Source organism: Parasteatoda tepidariorum, chromosome 9, assembly GCF_982258835.1.
Source record: "Parasteatoda tepidariorum strain Cologne lab strain chromosome 9, Ptep-v5.0, whole genome shotgun sequence".
NCBI classification, from domain to species: domain Eukaryota; kingdom Metazoa; phylum Arthropoda; class Arachnida; order Araneae; family Theridiidae; genus Parasteatoda; species Parasteatoda tepidariorum.
Window position 1 is genome coordinate 28,940,006 of NC_141763.1, and position 21,756 is coordinate 28,961,761.

Genomic DNA, 21,756 nt, shown 5'->3' on the forward strand with positions numbered 1-21,756 from the left:
AAAATCAACCACCTCCACAGCCCAACAGTGCACGACAACCTTCTCACGGTTCCAACCTCAACAGGATCAACAAACGAGATTCAATAGAAACGTCCAATTCTCCGTCACTAACTCCAACAGCTTGTAATAGTACCAGCCAACAAGAGAAACCAGCTTACACTACTCTGCATAGATTGGGTACTCAGGAACACAACCTCCACCTTTCTTCGTCATCCACTTCCTCGGAAATCCAGCAAGGGTCACCAGGTGAAAAACGACATTCCCCACATGACACCAGAAAACAACCTTACAACCATCAATTCTCTCCCGAGGCATTTAGGAAAATCAGACAAGAAGAAATAAGTTCCATTATCTCGTTCCTGGAAAAGAGTATTGTCTCCATGAACAGCAATAAATACTACCTCCCCCATTCAACCCAGGAAGGACTGCATATCAGCACTCAGCAAACTTCGGAATCTAACGTCTCATCAATTTGCACCCATACCAGTCTCACCAACCAAAAACTTCATTTCGACGGAAACTAATACTGATGAGTTATTTGAAAATCAACAGGATAGTTTAGTCGAAATTAACCATACCCCAGAAATTCTTCAATCACTTGAGGAAAAACTAGACAAGATTAACAAACGTCTCGAAAATCACGAATCTTTCTCAACTAGATCAAACATAAACAACCTAGATAATCCGGAACAATCCTCTTCACCTACAGAAAAAGAATCGCATCCTACACCATTAATCATAGAAGGAACAGTAGATAAAAACACGGACTTCATCCTCTCGAAACTGCAACAAAATTGTCCGAAACTAAAAGTAAAGAAGATCCACAAAAACAAAAAATTCATCGAACTAATTTTCAACAACAGACATGAAAGAGAAATAGCCAACGCAGAACTACAAAATTCCGGCCTAACAATAAAAGACAAGCAAGAAAAACTAACACATCTAATTCTGCTCAACGTACCTCATCTCTACTCAATCGAAGAATTATTTCTTACTCTAAAAGATCAAATCATATTCGACAACGACAAAAATACCATCTCACACTAAAGACAACGAACATAAAAAAGATGTCAACAAGCGTCACGTAATTGTTAAAGTCAACAAAAAAATTGCAAATCAACTCCTTCAACTAGATTCCTTATATGTAGGTCTTTTCAGATGCTTTATAAAAAAAAGAATCCTTCTCCTCCGCTGCCATAAATGCCAAGAACTTGGTCACCATCAAGCAAACTGCTCAGCCGCCACAAGTGTATGCGAGGATTGCGGCTACAAAGGACACGACTCCACCCAATGCAAAGAGACCAGCAATTACTGCATAAACTGTCACAACTCGAATATTGAATTCAACATGTCTATAAATTGCAACCATACAGCATCTTCTCCAACATGTCCAACATATATTCATCATCTCCAACATCTACGTAAAACGATTGCGAACAATCATAAAAAATGATTATCTTCACTTCTGTGTTCAAACCTTCTTTATCGTTCTCAATTCTTCGAAATAATTCTCATTCCTCTCCAAAATCAAACTTTACAAGTCCCCACATACTGTTCAAAAAAAAAAAAAAAATCTCACTTCAAAATATCATATGTTATGTTTTGTATTTAATAAGTTTTACAGGTTCTCTTGTAATAGCTTGGAAATCTGCTATTTAATGTTTTTTTAATTCTTTAATTTTATTTTCTAACTTTTCGGATATTTAGGAATTTCTAAATGTGCTTTTGGAACATTTTGTAAAATCACGCCAAATTGTATTTAGAAAGTTTTGTAAATATTTTTGTTTTCAATAAATCTTTCTTTTCCAGCGGGTTGTTCTGGGCCCACCCGGGCTGTGGCTAGCTGGATCAGTTAACAGGGGGGGGGGCATTAATGGGTTAGGGGATCCTAGTGATTCTAAGGTACCAGGCCACTTCTGGAGGATTGTCCCTATCTACTATCTCGTGAAACGGGCAGGGTTTACGTCCCACGAGATGGATGTCCAAAAGACAACTAATGCCCGTGCGGGCTTGCCTAGGCAAGCCCATGAGACCGAACCTGCTCGATTAGAGCGGGCCGGCAAGGCTGAGCGAGTTGGTGGTTCGAGGTCAGCGGTCTTTTTCATCGTGCGCTTAGATACATCCCGCCAATGGTTCTACTACGTCATCGCGTTCTTTCTTGCGTTGCTTCCGCTTCGTCTTTTTTTTTCACAAGTGGAGGGTGTCTGTGGGCAGACGTGTGCGAGAGAGGGGCTTTGTGATGGTGCAAGGGAGTGGCAAAGAGAGTCGCGAAGAGAGTGGCTTTGTGATGGTGCAAGGGAGTGGCAAAGAGAGTCGCGAAGAGAGTGGCGAGAGAGCGACTAAGTGAGGGAGCGAGGATGAGAGAGTGCGTGGTCGAGAGGGTGCGAGATCGAGTTGGGTGGTGGACCATTGTGCACGTCTTCTTTTTGCGTTTCCGTTTCCTTCCGTTCCTTTTTTTTCGGTCCGGGTCGTCTCTCCCCCCCCCGCCTTTATTTTTCTTCGTTGCGTCATGTGCGCTCTGGTCCATCTGGTTCGGCAGGCAGAGGCCTGGGTCATGTGTGATTGTGTTAGTGAGTGGAGGACGATGGTGGTCTAGAGGATGAGAATGGTCTGGGTATAGCGGAGCATATGTCTCGGTTGGATGTTCGTGAGAAACCCCTTTTTGCTTTTAGGCTTAGAGGGCAGGCGAGTCAGTCTTGGGATGTGGGCCTTTAGGGAGTTTGAGTTTGGAAAGGGGGGGTGGAGGCTTGAAACCTCCACTCCCCCCTTTTTGCTTTTAGCCCAAGTAGACATAGTGGCCTGCTAAGGGAGTTTGAGTTTGGTGCTGAAAAGGGGGGGTGGAGGCAAAAAGCCTCCACTCCCCCTTTTTCTCTTTAAGGGTTAGTAGGCCTAGCATGAGTATTTGTGAACAAGAGTTGGTCACGAACCTGCTGAGTATGTGTGTTAATAAGGGGGGGTGGAAGCCTAAAACCTCCGCCCCCATTTTTACTTTAAGGGTTTTATGGCCCTTTGAGTGATTGCGAACGAGTGTTAGTTCTTTGTTTGTAATTCTTTGTGACTAATTAGGGTGTGTATTGCGCCTCTGATATCAAGCGCCACACGAAAACCAAATAAAAGAGATAAAAATTTTAAAAAACCCACAAAACATATCTTTTTGTTCTCTAGTTGTGCGAGTAAGTTTGACTTGGGTCTGTCTGTGCAACTGTTAGTTTGTCAGGATGAAAGTGTGATTGAAAGGGATGCAGAGAATAATAGTCAAGTTACACAAAGCATACTAACCGTTGGTTGATCATCAATCTAGACTCGACACATCACTTGGGGCTTGCCTTAAATGGCGGCGGATCCTGTACCTACGTTGGGATCACCTTTGGTAACAAAGGCCATTCGTCAGCGGAAAGTGAAGTAGTGCCAAGGGGTGTGTCGAATAAAGAGAGTGAGAGGCCAATAAGTGGTTTAAGCCGGTACTTGTAGGAACGGCTCCACATCCACGTGCGGTCAGGTTCTTACCAAGTGGTAGGCGATGAGTTGAAAACGCCTGGAAAATAACAACCCTGGGTTACTGCTGACTAGGGACTGGAAGCAATGGTGCTGGTCTAGTTCGGCGCTTTCTAGGCCAGTGGCTGGAAGGGAAAGTGACCAAACCAAACCTTATTATATTTGAATGACAGACAATTAGATACTTAAATACATGCGAATTTGATTGGTTTTATTTGATTTTTACTGAGATTATTTTAAATCACTATGAGTACAGATAGTGAAAGAAGCACCGCATCCCGTAAGAGGGATAAAAAGGTGAAGAAGAAGAGGGTGGTGGAGATCCCGAATCTACCCCCTCCTACACCAGTGAAAGCAGTAGAATGTGGGGATGTAGTCCAAGTCTACGATCCAGCGGTGGAGAAAGAGAGCAACAGCCTGGCAGTGACAGCGTCCCTGACGTCATACACAAGAGTCTTCGACTTTTGTAGCAGATATAAGCTTTCAAGCGAAATCAGGGAAGAAATGACGCAGCTTTTAGAAGAGTTGGTCATAGAGAGAACGAGCCATTCTCCAGAGAAAAGGGACGTAAGAACCCAAACGAATGCAGGAGTCCCGCAGCAAGGAATGTCTAACTCGGACATCCTGAAAAAATCGACAAAACCAACGAAGCCTGCAACTTTGTTGGTTTTCCCAAAGACAGAGGAATTGAAGGGCTCTGCGGAAGTTGAGGCTCTTTTAAAAAAGAGCATCAACCCAAGCAGCAAAGAGATTAAAGTACGAAGAACAAGCTGAATAGGCCAAAGGGGCATGGCCATAGAAGTTGGCACAAATGAAGAGAGGGACAAGGTTAAGTCCCTGATAGAGAAAAGCGACAAGATAAAAGAGAAGGTAGAAGCCAGAACGCCCAAGCTACGTCGACCCATGGTAGTCATCTACGACATGGGGTACGACAAAGACTTGAAAAAGAGCATGCCAGGAGGTAAAATGCTCAATCTGGAAGAGTGTACAAAGGGGCTAGGAGATGGAGATCTGTTCTTTAAATTCTCGATGAGGAGCGGTCGGGATAATGCCCATTGGGTGATGGAATGTGCGACACCAGAGGTGTTTCACAAAGTCATCCAAATGGGTAGAGTCCAACAGCAGTGGACCGAGCATAAGGTCAGAGAATACATCGAACCAATGCGTTGCTTCAAGTGCCTAAGGTTCGGGCACAAGAGTGACCAGTGAATGTGTACTTTTTATTAAATTTTGGCGATCATAATATTATTCTTCAGTAACTTTGTTGCTTTAAGTGCCTAAGTTGCGTTGCTTCAAGTGCCTAAGGTTCGGGCACAAGAGTGACCAGTGAAGGTGTACTTTTTATTAAATTTTGGCGATCATAATACTATTTTTCAGTAACTTTAATTTTACTTGTCATTCTAAGATTGATTGATTGAATGTAGAAGTTTTATGGCACAAGATCCAAAGGAGGATATTGTCATTCTAAGGTTTAGGCCACCGCTATGTTAAACTTTTATTGTTTTGAACTCAGAGTTTGAGTAGCATTTATATATACTTAAATGTTATTGTATGTTCTAAATTTTTTATATGTTGTGTCCCAACTTGTGCTTCATGTAGAGATACTTGTTTCAAAATTTATAACCCACCACTTATTTTTTTTTATTGATTTTCTTAATGAAAAAGTAATAAATTATGTAATTTATTTTGTTAATTATTATTTCTGAAACGAATAACATAATCATATTAATTTTTATATTTTATTTATGGCATTTATTTAAAGCTGAAGTCTTTTCATCAGTCTTTTATTCATTAACGTTAATTTTTTAACAATGTGATATGCTAATTTTTCTTACAATGTTTCTTAAAAATCTGTAATATCATGAGCTTTCCAATCATAAAGTTTATATTATTGATACTTTAGTATTGATTCTTAGGCAAATGGATAGAGTTAAATAATCGGTATACGGAAAAAAAGGGTCCCTGGAAAAAAAGGTCCCTGGAAAAAAGGTACCTCCATAGGGAAAATCTGTAGGGATTTTTCCCCTCTCGCTTTCTGGGCAGCATGAATGCTTCTCGCTGTATCAATGAATATTCTTTTTATCTGTAATAATTCAGATTAGATCATTGAGGTAAGGAGAAGGGTAAGGGGGGGACTTTAGGGCTGGTTGTATTACGTTTTTTTTTAAAAATTTTATTTCATTTATTTATTCTTCTTTGATTATTTTTTAAAGCGGGAAGATACTATTTAAATTTTTCAATAATGTTTTACTTTTTTTTTGTAATTATATTTTAGATGAATTATGATTATACACTATAAAGTTAAAGAGAATTATAACAAGACTTTGAAGTTTATAGGTAAATGCCAATTTACAAATAACTGTCCTACCACAAGTGACAAGTGTTCTTTTTCATTTTAAGTATAAAATGCTAAAAAAGTTTTTTTGTATTTTAGGTTCATTTTGATGATGACGAGTGGGAGCTGGAAACAAAAAATGGCAAAAGAAAGCTAAAAAGGATTGCTGTTCCGATACTTTTTAGTTATTCTCCTCTGTATGTGAAAAGGAAGCTTCCTGTTGTAAGACCTCTCCCTCAAGTTTTTACAGAAACTGTTGTTTCATCGAATGACACTATAAATGAGCTGAAAACCGAGCTGCATAAGTTTCAATCCGAAAATAAAAGATTGACGGCTGCAAATTTACTCTTAAAAGCTAGACTTAAAAAAAAAAATCCTTAGAGCTATTTAAACTAAAAAGAAAACTAAAGCAAAACTTCCAACCCCTGGCAAAAGTTTTTAACGCAGATCAAATAGAAGCTCTCTGTCAATCAAAAGTATCTAAATGGTCTAATGCAACCATTCAAACTGCATTGGGCCTAAACTTTTCTTGTGGAGCTAATGACTAAAACGCTTTGATGGCCAATAATCTTCCCTATCCATCAAAGCGTATGCTCTAAAGGAGGATTGAAAATATAAAGTTTCCTTCTGGAATTTTGAAAGAAGTATTGCAGCTCTTGGAAGTAAAAGTGAAAAACTTTAAGTATAGCCAGGAAAAGCTGAGTAATTTAGCTATCGAGGCTATAACTCCTAGCATTGAGTATGACCTTTCTTCGGGAACATACTTGGGGGAAGTGACATACCCCTCTCTAGATGGAAAAGCCAAAAATGCTTTGGTTTTTATGCTAGGAGGAATGCTAACGCTGGAAGCAAGTAATTGCATATTATTTTGGCAGTGGCAAAGGGCTTGGTATTGAATTTAAAAACATTATCACAGAAATCATACAAGAATGTCATAAGATAAGTATCTGTGTTGTTAATGTTACAATGGACATGGGGTCCTCAAATAGAGCCACCTGGAAAGACTTCCGCATAAAGTGCAGCCGAAGCGGTGTGGATATGTCATCCATATCCCATTCTCGTGCTTCCACAAAGATGTTGACTTTTATGGCTGATGTGCCTCACCTTATAAAGAACATCAACTCGTGCCTTCTAGCAAATAAGTATTTCCTTCTACCTCAATATTTTTTAGACAAGTATGATTTGTCCTCTCCTAAGGTACAATCTAAGCATTTGGGTAAATTTCTTTACCACCAAGAAAATGTGAGTTGAAATTAGCGCCAAAATTAACTTTAGGGCACATAGAAAACAATCATTTTCAGAAAATGAAAGTTTCAAATGCAGTAGTTTGCATTTGAATAAATGCATGGTTTTTGCAGCACGTACATAGATGGTTTACTTAAATGACATCCCATTATTGACACCAGTAACTTTAATGAGCAATCATATTTTGAAACAATAACTTTTTTTAGCCGAGACCATAAATTTATTCGAAAACCTAAAAATTGTAAACCATCAAAATAATTTGGAAACCCATACAGACTGGTGTTATTATATCAACAATGTCGATGCTGCAATTACAATCAGTTCTTCTTGGTGAAATGAAAGTTAAATATAATTTAACTTGTTTCACACAAGATTATGTAGAAAACTTCTTTAGCCTCATAAGATCAAAGCAAGTTATACCAACTGCAAGTTATACCAGCTCCATACAAACGCTCTGGCAGAAACATTACAATGGATAATTTCCTCACGTCTCACTCTTTGACTCAACTTTTGTTGGCATGGCGTCTGACAATCGTAGGAACACTAAAAAGAAATATTTCCCAGATGAATTGTTACCATGTAAAATTCGCGATTCACAGAGTTCATTATTCAGAGTAAATGGTGATGTTACAATATGTTCCAAAGAAGATAAAAGCCGTTATATGGATCAGATGCTTCGAAATTATACATCTCAGAGGCAAACGAAGAGATGGCCACTTGTGGTATATCTACTCTAGCTGCTTATATTATACTATATAAGGCTAATGTCGATATGCACAGTCATAAAAAGAATGACCGCCGTTTATTTTTTTGCGTTTGGTGAAAACTTGTGTCTTCCAACAATACAGGAAAGGTCCACAAATATTCAAAGCATACGACATTTTTCACCCAGATCAGGTGTAGAAAGCATTCTGAAAACCTCAGAGTAGCTAGACCGTCCAGCTCCAGTACTACCACAGATTTTCAGTCACGGGATTCGACGGGAAAAATCGTGTGAAACGTGTGGAAACCCAGTTTGTGATAAGCATTCAATCTCAATATGTCAATGTAAATCATGTGCTGAAACGTAATTTTTTATAGAATTATATTTGCCAAGATAATAATAATAATAGCAATAAACAACTATAATATGTGCAGAAAAATATTGTTTTCTATAATTATATTTGTATAGGTAATAATAATAAATAACTATAATATTATATAATTATAATAATAAATTATAATAAAAATAATTATTATTATTGTTATTATTATATTAGTCGTGATAATAGTCAGATAGATTTTACATGTAGATGGTTTAGAAAGTTTTCAGCATCAAAATCCAACAATAAGTTTTCCGAAAAAATATTACAATTAAATGTTTCAGTTCAGATTCATGTAAATAACGAGGATTAAAAGCGATTTTGCCGAGGCTTAATTAGAAATGATAAAAATCACGATGACTCTCGCAAAAAGGTACCCGGTCATCGTCGCTAGGGTTAAAAACGCTACTAAAGCAAGTTTCTTAATTCGAAGAATTGAAGTTCCGTACTTTAAATTCTTAAAACATTCCATCATCATAAAAAAGGTAGGAAATACGAAAGGTAGCCAAGGCTTTCGAGGACATGGACAAGGAAATGCTTTAGCTGAAAAAATGAATGAAGTATTTCAAACAGAAAAAATTCACCAAAAGAAATTAAAACAAAAATCTGAAGTTTCATTTGAGGGCCCTTCAACCGCCAGGAAAGCATGACACAACAGTTGATTTCTGATATTTCCAGTGATTCATTGGTTAATACGACAATGTCTGATACTTCCATTGAAGAAATTAATTGCGATCAAAGGCAGTTAGAAGCTCCATCGGATATTAGAGACTTTATAAAAAAAAATGGTACTTCGATTCTCCATCAATTCCTCGAGAAGCTTTAAAAAAAACTGTTTAAGTGGTTGCGTACTTGGCAACCAATCGAGAATTCAAATCACGTATCCAAACGTTAGATTTAAAAGAAATTAATTTCCTATAACGCTCATTCTCTGATTCACTTAGCAGATGATGTTTTGAATTTCGGTCCGTTCAACAGATTTAGTAGCTTTCCTTTTGAAAATCACCTTCAGATGTTAAAAAAAAAAATATCAGGATAGTAAAATGAAAACAAAAATGTTATCAATAATCGAGTAGAGTAGCTTCCTCTTTCAGTAAGAGAACACAAAGAAGAAAAAGTTCGAAAAGAAGGATTGCAAGGAATCTCTTATTGAAAAATAAAAATGTGACATTTATTTTTGAAGCATTTACTAAGGAAATCTATGTTGTTGAAAGAAAATAGAAGGAGGTACGACCATTCAAGAAGTGTCCCTATGCTGGCGGGACAAAAATTTCCCCTCCCTAAAAATTGGCAATGAGTCAGAAGAAGAAACAATCATTTCCATAAACCAAATAAAGTGTAAGGCATTATGTTCACTAAAATTGGAACAAACATTTATTCCCATATTAAATGTGCAACTATATTGTGATGTTTCAACTGGTAAACCTCGTCCTTTTGTACCAAAACTGTATCGTAAAATCATTTTCAATCAACTTCACGGACTTTCTCATCCAGGAATCTCTGCGACAAAAAAGTTCATCTGTGATAAATATGTTTTTCCAAATATGCACAAGTACATCACAGAGCAAGTTAGATGTTGCGAACCATGCCAACGTTCGACGATTCATAAACACACGAAAACACCACTGGGTAACTTCACTCTACCAGATGCTACCAGACACATCCACCTAGACCTGGTAGGACCTCTACTTCCATGTGATGGCAACACATATTGTCTCCCAATCATAGATCGTTTCACTAGATGGCCTGAAGCGATACCAATTCCAGACGCTAAAGCTTCCACTGTGTGCAGAGCCCTTTTCAATGTGTGGATTTCTCGCTTCGGTTGTCCCTCCACAATTACAACTGATCAAGGTAGACAACTAGAATCATCTCTTTTTCATGAACTAAATATTCTGACTGGTACAAACCACATCCGTACAACAGCCTATCACCCAATGTCAAATAGTATCATTGAACGATTTCATTGCCAAATGAAAAGTTTATTAAAGGCCCACGAAAATCCTAGATGGAATGACACATTGCCTATCATTTTATTAGGAATTCGAACCGCCTTCAAAAGTGATTTGCAAGCCACCAGTGCTGAACTTGTGTATGGAAAATCTCTCGTGTTACCAGCAGATATGTTCAACGAATTTGATAACAAGCAGTGCATACACAAAACACTTGTCACAAATCTAAAAGAACAAATGAATAAGCTTAACTCTGTTAGTGTTTCCCGACATGAGAAAAGCCCCATTTTTATGCATCCTGATATACAACACTACACTCATGTTTTCTTACATTCATTTCTTATTTCATGATCAAAATACAAATATGTATGAACACTTTATAAAACCATTTTTTTTTTTGCTTAACATTCTCATTTATTATGTTTTTATACAATATTTGTCATTTATAAATAAATTTTTCGTATGCGAAAACACGTAACAAAAACAATTGGGAGTAGCATTTTTGGCGCTGGAACGGATTAATGACATTTCAAGTAATTTCAATGGGGAAAATTGCTTTGAGATACGAGCAAGGTTACGGAAGAAATTAAACTCGTATCTCGAGGTATTACTGTATTTAACCTGTAAACAGTCTGATACTTCAAGTGTACTTACACACCACAATCCCATAATATTGAATGTATGGAAGAAAAACTGACAATAAAAGTTTCATAATGTTTTTTATTTTATGAATAGTCCTTGTTTTTCATTAAAGTAATTTTTTCCCCCTCGTCTCTAGATCTTCACTGAAAGATTTGCAGCTAAAGACAATAGAGGTGGTTGCTCTTCAGAATGAAGAGGAAAAACGAGAACTCCGGAAGCTAAAGAGGAAAATTCTGGAAACTAAATAAAAGAGCCAGGAGCAAGAGCTCGCTTATAATACTTATAGAGCGCTATTAGCGCAGAAAGAATACGAAGACAAATGTACACAGAATGATAGTTTTCATTAAAAAATATTTTTTTAAAAATGACTTGCTATTTCTTTCAGATTTATTCAGAATCGGAAAATGAATGAATTTAAATGAAGAATAAAGATCATAGATAAAACATTCCATCTATCTTTTATGATTTAAGGGGTCACGGTACCCTTGCAACATTTTTTTTAAATAAAGACATAATCTTTAATTTTTTGGATGATTTACATGCTCATTTAACTTATAATCAATAATTTATCTTCAAAAAATTGTTAACCTGTTTAGTTTTTTTAAAATTTAAAAAAAATTTAAAAAAATTAACAATTTTTAAATCGCTAAGGCTTTTTTATTTTTACATATTTTAAGAAAATTTTTTTTTCTTAATGCTTACAATATTCATGTTTACAACTTTGTGCATTCATTTGTTGATATATCAATTAGAAAAATTTTTATGGTTTTTTACGTAAAAAATTTGGAAAAAATTATCAAAAATTCCTAATATGTTAATACAACATGCTGTGAAAATTGTAATACCTTATGAAATTCTTATTCCATGCACAGTTTAAAGAACTGAAATATACTTAACATAAAAAAGTTTACTTCAAAGCTTTACCTTAAATAGAAAAAAATCCTTAGGGATTTAAATAAGATGTAAACACAAAATTATCATCTATGAGAAAAAGCACTTTAAAGTTTTGTTTTTGATGAAAAAGTAATAATAACAAACCAAAATATGTATTATACATTATAAAAAACAAATTTATACAGTTATGTATGTAAAAACCATAAAAACGCTTCAAAAAATTAATAATATTTTTAAATATACACTTTTTTTAAATTGCAGAACACATGAGCTAAACACGAGAAACTTTGTTTATTTACATATTAGCACATTTAGGAGGTCTTTTTACTTATCACAGTCATAAATGAACCACATAAAAACACCAGAGAAGCATAGAACACTTATTTTTCTCTTTTAAAATCCCCCAGGTTGGTAAGTTATGCCTTCTTTTTTTATTTTATTGGCATTGCGGCGTTTTATCGCAAGTCGAATTTTCTGTCTTGCAGCAGTAGCAACAGCATTATTCCTACGTTTTCTAAAATATACCCTTCTTTTGTCAATAAATAAGGCTGTTGTGGCAGAATTTCTACTCATGTATATAGCCGTAGCTTTTTCTAAGAGTTTCAGATGCTGATATGTCCCCAAGTTGAACTCCATAACTGCGTCGCACATAGCTAAATTTGCTCGTCGTAAAGACGCTGAAGTCTGCTTTGAACACTTGTTCCAGATCACACTATGCAAACTTTCATTTGCATTCTGGGTTGCACATCTGACACAACGTTCCAATATTTCATTTGACGCTAGCCGTTGATAGATAGGAAGGATTTTCGATAAATGTCCTTCGTTTATCGGTGTGTTAACATGCATTTTGTGAGAACCTGGTGTTTCATTTCTCGAGATAGCTGATTGATAAAAACACCATGAGTTTTCACCAGGTGGACATTTAAAATGCTGGGGTTTAATATCAGTTGATATACTATGGTACAATGTTGCATAGATAGCAGTTTTCATTGCATTAACATCGCCTTTATTTTGTCGAATGGCATTCTGATAGTAGCGAGTTAATTTCTTTATAGTAGTTTCTTTCAAACTACCATGAGATTTCCCCCCCAAAGTCACACCTTTCCCACGCCACTCTTTCACAGCATTTCGTAAACCAGTTCCTAATCTTTTGCTGACATGATTAATACATTCCTCTTTCTTAATCTCTGTATCACCATAAATGTTTTTGGAATTTAGGTAAGTAAATGTTCTTGCGTCACCATCTGACAATATTGTCACATACCTAAAACCTAGATGCTCGGATCTTTTCCACAATAACAGAGCTGCTTCTTGCTCCATAGCTCCTGAAGAGCCCAGATGATTAATGTTACATGAGTTTCGGTGGCCACTGTACCATATGTCAAATTCAGGCGATTTCTTCCCCAATTCGCTGCTGGCTTTCTCACATTCAATACATCTTTTAGACATAATTTCGCAGTCTATGACAAAGCCTGTAAGGATATCGATCACACAGCCTATGCCAATTTGAGAGGAATGCCCTCGTGTAAGCCAAGTTCCATCAAAAGAAACACCAATATCAAGTATTGCTCCGGAGTTTTCAAAATCATATGCATCTTTCACCTTTGAGCTGATGTCATGAATATGTTCTTTAAAAAGCTGACGACTAGTAAAATACAATTTATTTTTATGATTATTGAAAGTCCTACTAGACATTAAATCTAAGTTCATTAGCATACAAAATTGTCGAAGAGCTGCATAACCTTTACCAATGCTTAAAAAGCTTTGCACTACTCTTCGGTTAATGTCAATTGTTTTCTCCTCCTGCTGCACAATTGTCTTAGATGAGGATACTTTTTTATTTGCTGAACATGAAGAACAAACAAGATTCATCTTCACTGACATGCCAAGTTTTTCTCCAAACGTAATTGATAAAGTTTGTTTCATGCAAAACTTGCACAAAACATTTTCCAAAAGTTGAGAAAATTGCTTGACATCCACAATGGCATATTGTGGTACTGAAACTTCATTTCTGTTTTCAACGGCAGAACATAAAGAATTTTCCAGGTATGAAAGTCTTTTATTTTGATTAAGATCTATTTCTAACGAAACATTTGCATCGGAAAAATCAGTATCTTTACACCAACGTTTATTGGCTTTTACCTTTGCAGTCACTCGACCACGCTTCGGTCTTGGCATCGTTAAAAAAATGTCAACAAAATATATATAAAAACAAATAATTAACGAAAACTTAAATATAAACAATAACTTAAAGAATAGTTTAAAGAATGGTCTTGAAAAAGACCTTTTTTTTAAATAAATAAACAAACTATGCGAATTTTTTAAATGTAAACAAATTGAAAACGATAAATTGCACTTGGCTAATTGATATCTGAAAAAATAATTCCTTTCACTTCAATTCAAAGAATAAAGATGAGAAATTGATAATCAATTGTAACAGAATTTGAAATAAAATGAGGCTTTGCTTCTAGATTTATTTATAATTTATTTGGTTGGATAGAATCAGCAGATGCGAAACCGAAACCAGCGGAAGGGCTGTCTGCTGATGAAGTTTTGGTTTTCCGGCAATCTAAAAACATTCATAACTTTTTAAAAAATGCAGATAGAGACATAATTTTTTTTTCAGTGCATTTCAAATAGTTTGAAATTTTATTATTAACAATAAAATTTTTTTCGATATTTTGGTCATTTTTTGAGTACTGTGACCCCTTAATGTGCAATAAATTGCATACTATACAAATTATATTCTTATATTTTCAGCACAAAAGGAAAATTCTTCAAAGGCCATTACTTTTGAGTATAGCAGAACAGAAGATTTGGTTGACAGTGAAGAAGATAATTTTCCAGTAATTATTATTTTTTTATTTGCTTATTCTTATTTTGCTGTTAGCGTTCACTTACTTTCATCAATATATAGCCAGATCAATAGCAAAAATAATAAAAACATCTAATCTGCTTATTCAGATATTTTATCAAAGCTCAACAGAACATAAATAATTTTCAAATTATATATACACATGCAAGGTTTGTTTATCCAATTCTAGCTTCTACGCTAAAATAACAATTCTTACTTTTGCTATTTTATTTGGATATAGGTTAGTTAAATGTATTAAAAAAAGCCTTTGACCTGCTTATGTTATGGTATATACTTAAATTATGCCAAGAACTTTTGATTTATTTTATTGTTGTTTAACTGTTTGTTTGCAAAAATGTTAGTTCAGATAGAAAATAATTGAAAAATTCAGACCAACGGCTTGGATTCCAAATGGACAATATGTACATCGTAAAATTTGGATTTACATTTGGACTCAGGATCGTGCAGGGTGGAACGAAGCACGTCTACCAGACCTCAGACGCATCCCTCCAACTGTACGTGCTCTCCAGTTGGGACCAAAAGCCTTGGACGGTGCGAAAGAGCTTGAAGTCAACGGACCAATTCAAATATGACCTCTTTGTGTTTCAGCCATGGAAACGCTATAGTATACCAGAAGGAGTCGAGTATGTGATGATGACGGTGCAAAAAACAATCTTCACATTGGACATTGTCCAGAGCGACTGCCCGGTGCCGGAGGGATGTGATTACCGAGACCACCAGGACTTCGAGCACCAGTGTTATAAATTGCCTCCTCCCACGCCCTTGCACATGCTGGAGGAGGCACCTCCGGCAAAGAGATCTCGATTAGGTCCACCAGCTCAAAAGACTCGAATGAATCCACCGCCACCACCTCCCGTATTTCATCCTGAGCCAATGGAACCCTTAGCATCCATGGAGCCCATCACTTGGCCACATGCGCCAGAATTCACGATGCCTGGTCAACCTGCGCCAGTCCTTTTCGAGCAGCCTCCCTCCCTGGGTGCGAGTCAAACGGAGGAAGCGCCTCTGTTGGAAGATTTCTACCAGCCAGACGTAGAGGATAATCTCTTTGACATAATGATGCTCAACTTGGAGAAAAAAAACAACACAAACGACTACAGCGACGTAGTTCTAATTTAATTTATATTTCTGTACCTTTTCCACACACGTGGACATCTCATAACAACTAACAGGTGCAATCCTAACCTCCCACGTCGCGACCTTGAGCGGCTTCCTTTCATCTTAGAACCACCCAGGCAGTCACTCACCTCTATCTAACCTTCAAAGGCCACCCAGCCTCTGACCTTGATCCCCCCCTCTTTTGATCTAGCCGCCTCGCAGGCCACCTGCACGCTAACCCTGGGCTTCCCGCCTTTACTATTAACAATACAACCCCTCTGACTTCCCCCAACTAACACCTGCGCCCTTACCTTTTCCCGCCGTCAATACATAAACAAACCTAGTGTTTACAAACATTGCCTTAAATAAATAAATAAATACTAGCTATAATTGTAATTTTTAATACTTACTTTTAATACTTTTATAATTTCTTAATACTTTTAATACTAATGTAATTTTTCTTAATCTAATAACTATGTAACGACCAATTACAATTAAAGCCTAATTTAACTGTTTACTATTTTTATTGATTTACTATTTTTATTACTAAGTTTTAAAAACTTTACTGTCCTAAAGGTTTTACTACCACTGATTATTATATAATTGTACTATCTGTTATTTGTTTTGCTGTGTTAACTAGTGCTACATGTAACTTGGTACAACTGTTATTTAATGTTCTGTCTTAAGCCCCATGATTTTCTATTATGGCTAATAATCATAAATTTGGCCAATGTGCCACCCTGTACAATCAACTGGCCCCTTTAACAACCTTTCGGAATACGGATGTTTACGATCCGGCGGAGGTCCAGACTGCAAGAGGTAACTCTACCCCCCCAGTTTCGCATAGGACTAGGGCTAATGCGTCACTGATAGGATTAGAAATTGACCTGACTGGTCGCGTGAGGCAAGAGTTTTCTCTTTTGCAAGATTGTATCACGGGATTAAAAAATCTCGCAACACCCCACCTGCCGAAGGACGCGAAGGCTAAACAGACGTGCTTGGCGATTGACTTAACTGCTAAGATTAGGGATATAGAAAACCTCTATCAGACCTTGGCCCAACAGTTGGCCCAAAAACCAAACCAAACTAAACAAACCCAAGAAGTCCAAAACAACTGGCACTCAGACAGAGGGACCGGCAGCACTAGTCGATGTCGAAGGACTGATTAGTGTTACCGCATCTCTGCATGAGCAGATTAAAGCGAATAACGCTAAGATTGACGAGTTATTGAATCAATCAAAACAAACTGACTTAACGCCAAGGACGTACGCTCAAGCCGCCGCTCCAACGCAGGACCAACCCCCCCCCCTCCTAGACTCCCCACCATCATTAACTTACCCATTCCACCCAACGCTAATAAGCAAGATCTAATACATAAACTTACCTCCCTGCAGACTAGGGCCTCTGTAAAGAAAGTAAACATCCAACCTAAACAAATTACCATTAACTGTGACTCTGACTCAGATAAACAAACCCTAATTAACGACCTAAGTAACAACGACTTTAAAGTCGTTATTCCTAAACAACGAAGACAAAACATAATAATAACGAACGTACCAACTTACATAACCCAGGACTGTCTTTTCGGTAGGCTGCACGCACAGTTGGGCACCAACCAAACAGACTTTCCTATTAAATTGTATAGGGTAAACAAACACAGGAGTAACCAGTTGCTGCAGCATTGGGTGATCTCCCTAACCAAAGTCTCTGCCAATATTCTTTGTCGGCAGCAGCACATATATTTTGGACTCAGCCGCTCTACCATTTCAAAATTTGTCAGAATTAACAGGTGCAATAAGTGCCAAAACCTAAATCATAAGGAATCAGATTGCGATTCCGGCCCCATTTGCATGCACTGCGCAGGCAAACATCACTCCAAAAACTGCATCCACCAAGACTCCTGTGTTTGCTACAATTGTCATTACATGAACGAGTACCACAGGCAAGACCCGGACTGGTACCCACTAGATATTTATCATAAGGCTAACGACAGATACTGTCCAACTTATCACCAAGTTAAATACGGCTATTGGCCATAATTTTAAACCTAACCTTAACTACCATAGATCTACTAAATTTAACCTATAATTAATTTTCAACAATCTAATTAAGTTTTCTCAATTTTATTCCAAATTACTCAAGCTTATTTATTATTAACTTAAAGCTAATTTTCAATCAAATTAAGTCTTCTTCATCCCTATTCCAAATTAATCAAATAACAAAACAACTCCGGGTCGAGCTTGTGAACACTCAACTTATTAAAAACCCTTATCTTTCAGTCAATTATTATCCGTCTGCAACAAGGTAAGTAACAATCAATAGTAAAATGACTAACCAACTACCAAGCCAAATTAAATGCCTCCAAATAAACCTAAACAACTGCAGAGCGGCAACAGCCCTCTCAGCCAGATACGCGCAAGACAATAACATTGATCTAATCTTAATACAAGATCCATATCTAACAAATAGCAAACTATATGGCTACCCAAATCAGTGGACCACACACCACTCAAACAATAAAGAGGCCTGGTTGGTCTTAACCAAAACAACAACTATAAATTTAATACCAGCAACGGAATCAGCAGCCTTTGCCAATATAACAACATCATTAGGTAACATCATCATCGGCTCGCAGTACGTCAGGCCACACGCAGATCTCTCAACAGCACTAGATGAGTGGAGCGGCCTGATAACGGACAAACCACTCATACTATGTGCAGATCTGAACGTCAGGTCAACCCAATGGGGCTACACAGCAACAGACAATAGAGGAGATCTTCTAATAGACTTTAATATTGCCCATGACCTGATGAGGTTAAACACACAATCACAACTAACTACTTTTTATACGCCACACGCGAAGGGTAATCCCGACTTCACCTTAGGAAATCGTGACGGCTCCATACTAGTCAATGACTGGACCGTTAACGATACACATACTGCGAGCGATCACAGATATATAATGTTTAATCTTAGTCAATCCTTAATAGTACCAACTTCAAACCGTCTTAAAACTAATTTTGGCAATCATCCTAAATTTATTAAATTGATACAGCGCGAGGCCCCAGGCCTAATAGATAATTGTAATAATATTACTACAACAACCGACCTAGACGAGCACACCAGGGCTCTAATTAAAACAGTAACTGAAATAGCAACTAAAATATACAGATACAGGAAAATTAAACCCTCAACTTCGCCCACATGGTGGACAAATAAACTTAAATACGAGAGAAATAGACTAAAAGCATTAAATAAAAGACTACAAATAAGTAAAGATCCAATAGAAACCAAACTAAATAAAGAAGAATATAATAAAGCTAAAGCTAACTATCGCAAACTAATAACAAAATCAAAAGAAAACTCCTGGAAGCAAATCTGCAATAATCATTCAGACTCTTATGGTGCAGCTTATAAACTGGGCCACGGTAAGCTATTCAAGCCAACAGAACTAAACTTAAAATTACCTAACAATAATATTCCAAACAAACAGGAAGCCCTGGTGTATTTATCCAAATTTCACTTCCCAGACAAAGACGATACCATCGCGGACCAACCACCTCTACACACACAAACACTGAACCACACGCAGACACAAAGGAGGTGAGAGATGCTCTCTTCGCGTTCCTTACTTCTAAAGCACCAGGTCCAGACGGGCTAGACTTTATGATTTGGAGGCGCGTCTTCGAGGCCGACCCGAACATTTTGACTAACTGGATAAATAAATGCTTAACACTAAATCATTTTCCAAACAACCTAAAATCAGCCACCGTCGTGTACTTCGCCAAACCTGGCAAGGACACCACACAACCGGACGCGTATCGACCGATCTGCCTTCTACCAACTTTAGGCAAACTTTTAGAAAAAATAATAAACCAACGATTAATACACTTTCTAGAAATTAACAATAAGCTCAGCGAAAAACAATTCGGCTTCCGAGAAGGCAGGTCAACAGAATCAGCACTTAAAATAGTTATAAACGAAGCAAAAACAGCCAAAAAGAACAAAAACTGTAAAAACACTAATTATAAAATGCTAATATCAGTCGACATAAAGGGCGCCTTCGACTCAATACATTGGGACCAAATCATAACTAGATTAAATGAACTCAACTGCCCTAAGCAGTTAGTAAACTTAATTAACAGTTATCTAACCAATAGATCAATCGAATTTGACGGCGGTCTAGGACAAACTAAACTTAACACCTATAAGGGGTGCCCACAAGGGTCATGCCTAGGCCCACTCCTGTGGTTAATTATCGCGGACATTTTCCTGCAAGACTTTAATCAAAACAACGTCAAAACAATAGCTTTCGTAGACAACTACGGTTTCATAATATCAGGCAATAAACGTAACGAATTAGAAACTAACGCCAATATGGCCATGAATACCTTTTGTGTTAAATATCACCTAAATCTCTCAATCAACAAATGTAACTTTATGACTTTTAAAAACCCATTTAAACAAAGACCACCAATAGTTAAGATCAATAACCAATCCATTAAATCAGTAACTTCAATAAAATATTTAGGGGTCGTCCTAGACCAACACTTTAATTTTCTCGAACATATAAAATCACTTAGGGCAAAAGCCACAAATATACACAACCAACTAATTAAACTAGCCCCGAGGACCTGGGGTATCCAAACAAAACTGCTTAAACTCTGGTACCACACGGTAGCAGAAAAAACCCTCACATACGCGTCAGCCGCATGGGGCACCAACTTAAACAAAACAGCCATCAATGCTTTAAACAGTGTACAGAGACCACTATTAATCAGATTAGCAAGGAGTTTTAAGACAACTTCAAGTGTAGCACTTAACGTTTTAACCGGCATTCCGCCACTCCACCTACAAATTCAAAAAGAATCAATAATAGCTAATACACTAAGGTTTAACACATCTAATGATCAATTCAATATTAACGCAATAGACTATCAACAGAAAATTAAAAGCAACCGCACTCATCCAGCGGATAAAATAAGCCATAAGTACATCTCTCTACCACCATGTAAACCAATAGCAACAATAACTAATATTTACACTGATGGCTCAAAAACAGAGCAAGGAGTTGGTGCAGCATTCTGTGTATACAACAACAATCACTTAACGGACACGTTTAAATTCACACTAAAACAAGACAATACTGTCTTCCAAGCAGAGATTCTAGCAATTAAAGAAGCCATTAACTGGTTAGATACACAAAATTGCCGAGAGGCAACAATACACACGGATAGTCTGGCTGGCATGCACGCACTTATCAAAACAAAACAAAAGGACCCACACGTAGCAGAAACGCAAAAACAGTTAGTACACCTAGCCAGCAAATGTAACGTTAAAATACACTGGGTGGCAGCGCACACAGGCATCATAGGTAACGAATCAGCCGACCAAGCTGCAAAAGACGCTGCAGCCGGCAACGGGCAACAAGTAGCAATTAAACTACCCCCATCATGTCTTAAAAACAAGACAAAGGCAATCATAGCCAAACTTTGGCAAGAACACTGGACCAATTCAGACAAAGGTCCAACCACCAAGACGTACTACCCTAAGGTTAACTACGATAGATTAATTGGCCACCCAGCCGTAACGCAATTTTTAACAGGACACGGCTTCTTCCCAACATTCTTGCACAGAATGCACCGAGTTAACACAGATGAGTGCCCATGCGGCGAATTAGGCTCACCTGAACATTACTTACACGAGTGTCCACTGACCCAATCCAACCACCTAAGAAAACCTAATCCAGCCCACCTAACGGCTTTTGCAGACAGCCTGTCTAATATAAGTATTATACATAAACTAATTAAAATATTAGACACAACGAGAGCAATAACAGACAACATGTGAGCAGCGGCACACAATACATGCATACCCCACAATCAACCACGGACTGGCTCACAATAGCAGCCAACGTGGTTGATCACCACACACGCCTTCACCACTGTAGGCAGTGCGTCCGTCACAGTAGGCAGTGCGTCCGGAGCTCTTCAGCTATCCGTGAAGGTCAATAAATAAAAAAAAAAAAAGGAGTGATAAAGGGCCAGTCCCTCTATAACCATGTCAAAGCGTAATTTCAATCTACCAAGCATAATAACTAAACCATGAAATCGATTTCTAAACTATTGCTTCTAATCA

General features: G+C 37.4%; 2 protein-coding genes and 1 pseudogene across 2 annotated transcripts; all 3 read left to right on the top strand.

Annotated features, from left to right (window-relative positions):
• Nucleotides 1–6,387: 6,387 nt before the first annotated feature.
• Nucleotides 6,388–7,336, top strand: LOC147803457 (uncharacterized; annotated as a pseudogene).
• Nucleotides 7,337–17,944: 10,608 nt separating this feature from the next.
• On the top strand, nucleotides 17,945–19,225 carry LOC107441795 (uncharacterized). The gene has a single exon (XM_043055695.2). The coding sequence runs from the start codon at nucleotides 17,945–17,947 to the stop codon at nucleotides 19,223–19,225; it is 1,281 nt and encodes a 426-aa protein (XP_042911629.2).
• A 770-nt stretch (nucleotides 19,226–19,995) lies between these two features.
• On the top strand, nucleotides 19,996–21,468 carry LOC147803458 (uncharacterized). The gene has a single exon (XM_087151326.1). It carries the CDS (start codon nucleotides 19,996–19,998, stop codon nucleotides 21,466–21,468), a length of 1,473 nt encoding a protein of 490 aa, XP_087007452.1.
• The last annotated feature ends 288 nt before the right edge of the window (nucleotides 21,469–21,756 follow it).